The sequence below is a fragment of the Cyprinus carpio genome, chromosome A11, assembly GCF_018340385.1.
Source record: "Cyprinus carpio isolate SPL01 chromosome A11, ASM1834038v1, whole genome shotgun sequence".
Classification (NCBI taxonomy): Eukaryota; Metazoa; Chordata; class Actinopteri; order Cypriniformes; family Cyprinidae; genus Cyprinus; species Cyprinus carpio.
Window position 1 is genome coordinate 5,315,458 of NC_056582.1, and position 10,959 is coordinate 5,326,416.

The 10,959-nt window shown below is 37.3% G+C and overlaps 1 protein-coding gene across 1 annotated transcript; it reads right to left on the reverse strand.

Moving 5' to 3' along the window:
* Positions 1-113: 113 nt before the first annotated feature.
* On the reverse strand, positions 114-3,130 carry LOC109098592 (protein kish-B-like). Its single transcript, XM_019112195.2, has 3 exons — positions 2,977-3,130; positions 1,802-1,933; positions 114-1,717 (listed from the first exon to the last, which is right to left on the reverse strand). Exons 1-3 carry the CDS (start codon positions 2,984-2,986, stop codon positions 1,635-1,637), a joined length of 225 nt encoding a protein of 74 aa, XP_018967740.2. The 5' UTR covers positions 2,987-3,130; the 3' UTR covers positions 114-1,634.
* Between the last annotated feature and the right edge of the window lie 7,829 nt (positions 3,131-10,959).

Sequence of the window (10,959 nt, forward strand, 5' to 3'; positions counted from 1 at the left end):
CACTGCACGCTGAGGACATCTGCTGGTCAAAGATACACACACACACACACACACACACACACACACACACACACACACACACACACACACAAGAAACCTCTTCTCACTCAGTGTTGTATTGCATAGGATTATTCAGAAAATATTTATTATGTACCACATGTTTACAAATATGAACAGCTATCGTTTTCTACAGAGCTTGACTGTGTACATTTACAAGCTGAACGAACAGTTATACTGAAAGAGGATAGTTGAATTGTGGACTTTTGTACATGAAAAGTTGATGATAGGACATGCTTTGAATGCTTAAATACAAAAGAACATCTTGGCATGTACATGTTTGTAATGTGTAATAGACAAAAGTGCATCAACACATGAAAAGGGAGTTTATACAGTACATGTAGCATCATAGGACTGTACTACAGAAATCTTCATTCTTGACTTAGGAGTTGAAAAAGATAAATGAACCCTCTTGTCATATACATATCATCCACATACAATATGAAAGCAGGAATCCCGGTTAGCTGTGTATTTATCAAACCGAGACACTGGTGTTGATCAAGAGAGTGCTTCTACAAATATTATCAAATTAAAGTATATATGTGGTATCAAATAAAAATGTTGTGCAAATTTTGTTTTGATCTAGTAGCATTACTGAACGAAATCATAGCATGTGAAAGTTTCCACGCAGTCTATGGAAAATCTTGTGTTAGTTTGTCCCACGCTGCAAACAATAGGTCTTATATGTTTATTATAAACATCTGGGGTATTGAATACTTAAGCCATTCATGACACCAACACCTAAAATATTGCAGCTCTCGGTACATGAACTTATATTCAATAACTGTACAAGATATCATTGTTTCTGCCTTCTTTACTGTAGCCCTCTAAGCCCAAGCAAAAATTGTGCATGTCTGAGAGAACACAACACAAGAAAAAGACATTTGTATCCATAGGTAGGTTCATCATTTTTCGGCAGATATTACTGTTTAACCCTGATCTGAGTCCGAGTTCACCCAAAATCTGATCTTAGGTTAAACATTTACAGAAATGGAAAGCAGGTCTTAAAGTGCCCCTATTATGGATTTTTGAAAATTACCTTTCATGCAGTGTGTTGACCTTAAAATGAAACATTAGCATATTGCCCGCCCACTTGATGGTCTTTTCATTGGTCTGAATGAAAATGCAAATTCATTCTTTGCCACTAGGTGGTGCTTTTGGAGTGTAAAAAGAGCATTTTCCCCGGTTACGCTGTAAACAAAGCAGCACTGCGCTCACAAACGCTGCTTTATCATGCATTACAGACATGATGACATGAAACCAATCCGACCAATCACCGCAGATTAGCGTCACACAAAGGAGGGGTTTGGGAAAATGAATCGTTGAGCGAATGGTTTGGGAGTCGTTGAGCAAGTAATGTACAAATAAATGCATATTATAAGACAATGAAAGTGTTTTTTGGTCTTGCATGCATATCAACCTGTTGTTGAACCGTTCATTACCCATAATAGGGGCACTTTAAATTGGTGCTAAACCGCAGATGGAGTCAGCTCTCTCCAACAGACGGCGATACTCGCCAGCACTGCATTTCTACCGGCGTTCAGAGTCCAGTGTCCAAAGAGAGCAATTCGTCCCGGTCACTTGAGAAAAATCAGGTAAAAAGCCATACACATACAGGATGCTGCCACAGCAATGTGCAGCCGGGAGCCTATCACTGCAGCTACAGAGAGAAGAGAAAACACACAGCGCATGAAGACTCACGGCAACGTCACCATCTTCATCACAGATCCCACAGATGGCTTACCTTTGTAGAAGACTCCCCAGACACCTTTCTTCTCAGACAAGAGCCAGCTGTTCAGACGAGGGACCTTCTTCAGGTACGCACACGTGCAAACGAAAAGAAGCCCAAATACAAGAATACCGTCGAAAGAGTACACTGTGAATAAAGAGCACACCATTAAACCTCTATTACAAGCAGCTATTAAAAAAAATATATATATAAATATAAAAAAATATATATATATATATATATATATAAATATAAATATATACACATTGCTTACAAAGTGATTAAAATATTTTTATACTCAAAGAAAAATATTTAGGCCTAAATGTAAGAATTTGCATTGCATATAAAATTTCCATCACTCAGTTTTAACTAATAAACATAAGATGTGATGCTGATTCTAAGAATCTGAATAAATGCATTTTAAAAATTATGAATATTTAAATAAAATCAAAGAGATGCAAATAGTAACACTATACAATAATGCTTTTTTGTTGTTGTTGTTGAGTTTATTAGTACAGAAATCTTACCCCTGTCATTAATGTATGACTGACAAACGTGTTTGTTTGTGTTAAAACCGTGAAACCCAAACTGATGCCAATTTTATATATGCAATTCAAATACATAAATCTTACACTTATGCCTAAATATTTTACAATTCAGTGTTCAATTTAAAACAATTCAAACCAACCAGACATATAAGTTCAAACAATAAAATACAGAAAGTTGATGATTTGTCAATGACACTTGATATCACAACAATCTCCGCTGCATTTATTACACTTAACGAGAATAACGTGTATAAAAGCATTTTGATTCAGATGTCATTATGATATCATGATCGTGTCGAGAAATATCAAGAGCCACGTCCACACACACACACACACACACACACACACACTCACTCTCACAGACACACTCACTCACAAACACACACTCACACAAACACACACACACACACACTCTCTCTCTCTCTCTCTCTCTCTCTCTCACACACACACACACACACACACACTCACTCACTCACAAACTCTCACAAACACACACACGCACACGCGCGCACACACACACACACACACGCACGCACGCACGCACGCACGCACGCACGCACGCACACACACACGCACACACGCACACACACACGGACAGTTCACCCCATTAAACGAGCGTTTATCGTTTACGGTTTAACATACCGTTCGTCATTTTCTCAGCTTTCAGATCCCGTGTTGAGATGAAGCGCGAGTCGCCAGTGGTTTTTTATTTACTCTCTTCATCAGTTCCGCATCGACACCGCAGGCTTCCGGTGCACGGAATCATGGGAAATCAGCATACAGATTAAAAGCCTTCGCTTTATTACAGCTAATGCTGTCTGAGGGACAATACTTCGTTTTTAGAGTCGGTAGGTTTCAGAGAAATCTAAATATTTGTGGTCTACAGAATAATAATAATTATATTTTAATATATAATTTATAGATGTTATATATTAGCTATATATAATTATATATTATTCATAATAATAATTTTGATTAAAAATATATTTTGATAAAATAGGATAATAATAAAATAAATTATAAAATCAAAATATTTTACGTTATCTCTCTCTCTAATGCTATAGAATTTTATATAATGTATAAAAACCCATTATTATTATTAATATAGATTGTATTGCTAATGTGATGGAACTTCATTTATTTATAACATATAATAATAATAATAATAATAATAATAATAATAATAATAATAATAATAATAAGGGTCTCTCAGTGAAAGAGAGCATAAGGTGTGCTCAGATGTCGTCTGACAGAGATTGGCATGTTTCTGTTATTTCAGTGCCACAGTTAACGGGTTGTTGAGCTATTAGTGGCTCCCTCAGCTTTATCATGGTTTCTTGATGGTAAAATTTTTCTGCTGTCATCATAAAACAACATTTGGACCTTTGAAAGAGTCTATAAATCTTGTTCCACATGCTAAACAAAATTCTGCTTGGATATTGAGAGAACGGGGGTGTATTCCAGAAAGCAGGGTTAACTTACCGTGAACTAAACCCTGAACTCTCGGTTGATTAACCCCAAACCTTGCTTACTCGAGGTATGTGGTTCCAAAAACGCGTCCGGGAGTAAGTTCATTCAACTCAGAGTATGTTCCTGGTTAAGACTCGACATTCTCAACAGAGCGACGAATCGACGAGTCACTATGGAAACGGACGCTAAGAAAAAGCGCGCCAAGCTGTTTCTTTCTTCTTCTTTTGTTCATTAGTTGTTTACATGTTTAGTGCATATCGCCACCTAACTGATGGCTGTGCAATCATTTTAATTTTTTTTCCATTTAATCTTTAATCCTTGAGAATGTGAACTATATTGTTTGTTTTATGCTAATTATATATTAAGTCATATCAGATATGTATTTTGATTTAGAATTTAGACATTACAGAAAATACCGCTCCATGTGTGAGATAATATAACATGTAATAAATAAAATAAATAAATATATATGTTAAAAATTACCTTGTCATAGTGTTTTATAATTTATACAGATAACTCTTATATATGCCAATAAAAGAAACAATCATATTAGAACAATATATTACCTTATTTATTACTTATATTAGCGCTTCCTCATTAACATATCATATATATATATATACAGGGACGTGCACAGGGGGGTTGCTCAGGTTGCCCGGGCAACTGCCCATATGCCCTTCTCGACTCACGTTGCCCTTCCGAGGTGAAAAAAAAATAAATAAAAAAAAATCGTACAATGGATGCAGAATTTCACGTAGGCCTAGATAAAATAAATAAATAAATAAATAAAAATCGCAAAGCCTCATTCACTTCCATATTCGGGCACCCGTCCGAAAGTGAAAGTCGGTAGGGGAAGGGCAAACTCTCATTACGTGGCTGCAGCGCTGCACGCGACCGGCACCTGAGCTGAGCCTGCATGAGCGGCCCTAAAAGGAGATTGTCGCGGTTGTCGGGTGAGACGACTCAACGTTGTCGGAAAAGTAATAGTAAGGTTATAATCGTTAACGAAAACGAACGAAAAAAACGAAAACTAGTTGGGAAAAAAAATTGTGTTAACTGATATAAAAATAAAAACGAGGCATTACAAAAAAAAAAACGATATACTAACCAAAACTGTAATGTGTGTTTGGCAAAACTAACTAAAATAAAATAAAATTATAGATTAAATGTCCTTAGTTTTTCATCTTGGTCAATGTCTTTCATAGAGCAAACGTTCAGCTGCATTTCATTTCCCTGCGTCTCTCACTCACGCGTCTCTCTCACATAACGTTACTCGCGCGCGCACAGCCCTCCCCTCCGTGCACACCGCGTCTCCATGAGAACGAGTGTTGGAAGCAAGTTCGTGAAAGGTTGGTATCTCGTGAAAACCATTACACAATCACACATTAAAAAGTGGTATAAAAATATTTTTAATTCTGAATATAATTTTGTCAGTGTGTTAATGTCGACCCCGAGAAGCGATTGCTACTTTAGAAAGTTAACTAGACGCAAGTTTGAGGTAAAATGCACTTGGGTTGTCGATGTCAAAACACTATTTAAGCTGTGATTCAAGTAAGGAATAATTGACGACGGGCCGTTGAATTATTAGAAAAATAATGCACACCTGAGGTGGTGATTCGGTCACGACTCGAAGCGGAGTCAATTATTCCGCTTATACCACGGTTACCACACCTCAAGACATCGATCAGATCATATATTTAAAGGGATTCGTTCGGTTTTTTGTACTTAATCGCTATTGTGGGTAGGACTATTTCTTCCGCATCTCATCCAACGCTTCTTTTGCTGGTTTCACAATGTCATTTTAAAGCTGGTAATGGAGGCTTGAGCCGTTGATAGTATTATAATGCAGTTATTAATGAAGTTATTAGAAAGAGAGCGAGAGAGACAGAGACACACACACACACACACACACACAGAGAGAGAGAGAATCAGAATCAGAATCAGAATCAGAATGAGCTTTATTGCCAGGTATGTTTACACATACGAGGAATTTGTTTTCGTGACAGAAGCTCCGCAGTGCAACAGAATGACAGCGACAGAACAAAAAACACACAATAAAATAAAAAAAAATACAAAAATAATACAAATCAGTAGGTAAGGAATGACAATATACAAATTGACAATTGTATGGCAGATATATTACGAGCAGTTATGTATGTACAGGTATATTATGTGCAAAAAAATAATAATTTAAGTGTACACTAGGTATGTGTGTTAGATAATAAGTGTATGTGTCTGTAAATATAAATAGTGTAATGTGTTCCACAGTTATTATCAAGTGTTCATGAGATGGATTGCCTGAGGGAAGAAACTGTTCCTGTGTCTGGTCGTTCTGGTGCTCAGTGCTCTGTAGCGTCGACAAGATGGCAACAGAGGAAGTGTGCTGGATGTGAGGGGTCCAGAGTGATTTTGCCAGCCTTTTTGCTCACTCTGGATAAGTACAGTTCTTGAATAGACGGGAGGGTTTGTACCGATGATTTTCTCTGCAGTCCGGACTACCCTCTGTAGTCTTCTGAGGTCAGATTTAGAAGCTGAGCTGAACCAGACAGTTACTGGAGTGCAGAGGATGGATTCAATGATGGCGGAGTAGAACTGTTTCAGCAGCTCCTGTGGCAGGTAAACTTCCTCAGCTGGCGAAGGAAGTACAACCTCTGCTGGGCCTTTTTCACAATGGAGTCAATGTGAATGTCCCACTTCAGGTCCTGAGAGATGGTTGGTGCCCAGGAACCTGAATGACTCCACTGCAGTCACAGTGCTGTTCATGATGGTGAGTGGGGGGAGAGCAGGGGGGGTTTCTCCTGAAATCCATGATCATCTCCACTGTTTTTTGAGCATGTTAAGCTCCAGGTTGTTGAGAGTACACCAGACAGCCAGCTCTTTAACCTCCTGTCTGTAAGCAGACTCGTCACCGTCCTGAATGAGACCGATGAGTGTGGTGTCGTCTGCAAACTTCAGGAGCTTGACAGAGGGGTCCTTAGATGTGCAATCATTAGTGTACAGGGAGAAGAGCATTGGGGAGAGAACACAGCCCTGGGGAGCTCCGGTGCTGATTGTACGGGTGCTGGATGTGTATTTTCCCAGCCTCACTAGCTGCTGCCTGTCTGTCAGGAAGCTGTTGATCCACTGACAGACGGAGGTGGGCACAGAGAGCTGAGTTAGTTTGGGCAGGAGGAGGTTTGGGATGATCGTGTTAAAGGCCGAGCTGAAGTCCACAAACAGGATTCTCACATAAGTCCCTGGTCTGTCTAGGTGTTGCAGAACATAATGCAGTCCAATGTTCACTGCATGGTCCACAGACCTGTTTGCTCTGTAGGCAAACTGAAGAGGATCCAGTAAAGGTCCAGTAATGTCCTTCAGGTGGGCCAGCACCAGTTTTTCAAATGACTTCATGACCACAGACGTTAAAGCCACAGGCCTGTAGTCATTTAGTCCTGTAATTTTGGATTTCTTTGGGATGGGGATGATGGTGGAGCGTTTGAAGCATGAAGGGACTTCACACAGCTCCAGTGATCTGTTGAAGATCTGTGTGAAGATGGGGGCCAGCTGGTCAGCACAGGATTTCAGACAAGCTGGTGTTACACAGTCTGGGCCTGGTGCTTTTTTCCTTTTCTGCTTCCGGAAGACCTGGCGCACCGCATCCTCGCTTATCTGTATTGCAGGTGTGGGGGAGAGGGGGGATGCAGGAGGTGTGAATGGTGAGGGCCGTTGTTTGGAGAGGCATTCAAGGTGGGTAGCAGGAGTTGTGAATGGTGTGAACGGTTGTGTGGAGAGGCGTTCAGGGCAGGTGATGGGTGTTTTTCTTTCAAACCTGCAGTAAAACTCGTTCAGAGAGAGAGAGAGAGCTTGTGTGAATTAGACTGCAGCAGCGTCTCTAAACAGCGCTGTTATTACCTCGCTAGTGAGAAATGTCATGTGTACTTTTGGAAAATCGTCTGTCATGTTGTTGTTTTTGTTAGTCCTGTAATTTACGTTATTACAGTTTTACTATGCGAAGTGATATGGAACTGTAATGCGGTCAAGAGAGCTGCCTGGAACTACGTTCGCCATGCTTTTCCCAGAAAATAATGTCACGCCTCAGAACGTTCGTCAGACAATCAGATTCAAGCATTCAACGGCCCCGTAGTATAAATATTAAATAATGTTATGTAATTTTTTTACTCTTACACTGAATGTTTGCTCCTTCATTCCAGATGAGTAGGCTATTGTATAGGGTAAATTTAGTATAGTATACAGCTGTGGAATTTGTATAGGGTGTGAATTCTGTATAGAAAATTATTGCTTGACTAAAGTAAAGCCCTCTCTCTCTTTCTCACCCATGCACACTCACTCATGCACACACCCACAGCACACACACACAGCACACACACACACTAAAAAAATTATGCTGTATTTAAAGTTTTCTTTTTATTTGTTATTTGTCATGTTCTTTTCTCAGATTAAGCTCCCTGACAATCTGACAGAAATGTCTTGTTGTGGCTCAAAAATGGGTTGAACACATGCGGTTCATGTATGTCTTCTTTAGTCTGTTGGCTCTTTAGGTTTTTTACTGGCACACGTCACTTACACATTTTGCACTTACTGCGGAGTGTTGAGACTAGTTACATATGTGTGCCCATTTGTACATATTGTATGTACTGATTTTATTTTTGAATGAATATTTTCTAAAATTGTATGATGTTTTTGTTGAGTTATTATTACACAATACTTTTTCTGACCTTTTTGAATCTTGCCGCTGACAAATAACCCAAATTACAAAAAAAGACTAAAACTAACACTAAAAAGTCATGTTTTTCTATGTTATTATTAGTAGTAGTAGTTAAGGTGATTGAGTGCTGTATTTCAGTGTTTTACTTTGTGTATATATATTTTAATAAAGACCCTGTTATTCTCAGTCCTTCATATAGCCCGTGAGGGGGGGGGGTGAGTGCCCTTTTTTTAGGTCAGAGCAACTGCCCCTCAAAATTCCTGTGCACGTCCCTGTATATATATATATATATATATATATATATATATATATATATATATATATATATATATATATATATATATAAAACAGGCTATATTACATATTGTAATATTATATAATGCTGTGCGCTATCTGTCACGCCACTGAAGGCTCGCTGAAGTGAACTAACCCTGGAACAGAAGCTGCTCCGGAGCAGGCTAAGTTCAGAGAGTGAGTTGCTATGACTACTAACATACCCTGAAAGTTACCTCCGTTTTTGGAACCGAAAGTTGAGGTTATCCACTTACTTACTCTTAAACATACCCGGGTATGTCACATAACCTGCTTTCTGGAATACCCCCCGGGTCTAGTGGCTTCATTTTTCTAAGCAACAAAGCAGGTTGCTTCTAAGCGGGATTGAACCTGTATGTGATTGATGCAGCACCTGTTGGGCATCATCCATCATCCAGTCCCGCCGTTCCTCCTCAGATGTATTACATTAGTTGCATCAAGCTGTGGCTTTCCTTTTAAAACTGTGTGTGGTGCATGTAGTCTACCTCCTGCTGAGGGACCTTTGGTTCAATACACAGGTCAGATTTAACCTGCTTACAGACTTCGTTACTTTATGTAAGGGAGCACATGTTTTCTTAGAAATTAATTTTTAGTCATTTTGAATGTGAATTTGTGACTTGTATACTAGTTATAATAACTTATGTTGACATGTACTTTCGAATTTCATGCCTTAAAAATATAATTTGTTAATATTAGTTAAAAAAACGTAAAATTATAATAATAGTATTGATATTATTATTATTAATAATAGTAGTAGTATTGTTATTGTTCATGTTTTAATTAGCCTATTTCTTCAAAATAATTTATAAATGATTATATTGTTATATAATTTAATAATAAATTAAAATAAATAACCCTAAATACCCTAAAACACCCCCAAATGACACATCTTTCTGATTATAAGGTTTTTCTCTTTTTTTCATTTTGTCTGATTTTCTCTTTTCTTTTCAATCTACTTTGTTTTGTGTTAATCAGTAATTATTAATTAATTAAAATAATTAATATAAATATATAAAATATGAATGGTAGAATAAAGTACAGTAATAATATATATATATATATATATATATATATATATATATATATATATATATATATATATATATATATATATATAATATCTAAATATATTATGACAGAAATAGTTAACATCTGGATCATCTAGTTTTTTTTTTATTCTCTATAAGGTTATTTAACAGAATGGGACACAAGAATCAGAAAATAAGTATTTATTTAGCCTTTTATTTTTAATAATATATATATATATATATATACACAAACATTTTGTGTAAGAAACCATGAATTCATAAGCTCATAGCTTTGATAACATTTTTCATGTCCTCTCTGTCCATCAGAAAGCTCCAGCTGTGCCACTTCTGTATCTCAGCAGACTACTGAAGTCCGAAGAAACTATCGAACCCTGTTTTGGAGTCTTTTAGTCGTAGAGGTTTACAGAACAAAAACAACCCAGATAGTACAGGTACGTTTGCAAGATAACTGTTAAAGATCAATTCATCTGATAGACGTCTCAAAGAAGTCCGTTTTACATACATTCTAAATCATAAACATCTTAAAGACATTTTCAAAATGTCTATTTAGAAAACATTTAAACTAAATCTATTACGAATGTCATAAATAAAGCGAAAATGAAGGTGAAATAAAGTGTCGATGGAGGCATTTAAATCTGCTCATGTTGTGCGGTACTTCTTTTTACAGTATTGTTGAGCATGATAACCAATCAATCACACACGACTGGTGTTTATGATACACCAACATTAGGCTTCATTTAAGGTTTCTTATTTACAATTACCATATTTTGTAATTAGGCCTATATAAAATATTTTATATTCCTTATTATAGTGTAAACTCAGTCAAGGGAGAGATAAATATGTTTAAACTTTTCAAGTAATTATTTCTACAATACTGCATGAATCACAAGAATGGGTTTCTTTAATAAACACATGACTTCTTGGAAACTGTGGAGAAGCCGGAGCTCAAGCGGGTGCTGGAACAGAATTGGTGAGATATGAAATCTGAAATCCTTTTAAAGTGTGCAAATGACTTTTTACATCACCATCCAGGGTCCAAAATCTTTTAGATGAGAACATCTTTAAGCACTCGCTCCAACCGTCAGGCCG

Excerpts from the sequence above, each read along its gene's own strand:
- LOC109098592 (XM_019112195.2), bottom strand. Across the intron at positions 1,718-1,801 it reads CTGGGGAGTCTTCTACAAAG|CTGCAGTGATAGGCTCCCGG; the intron begins GTAAGCCATCTG and ends TTCTCTCTGTAG.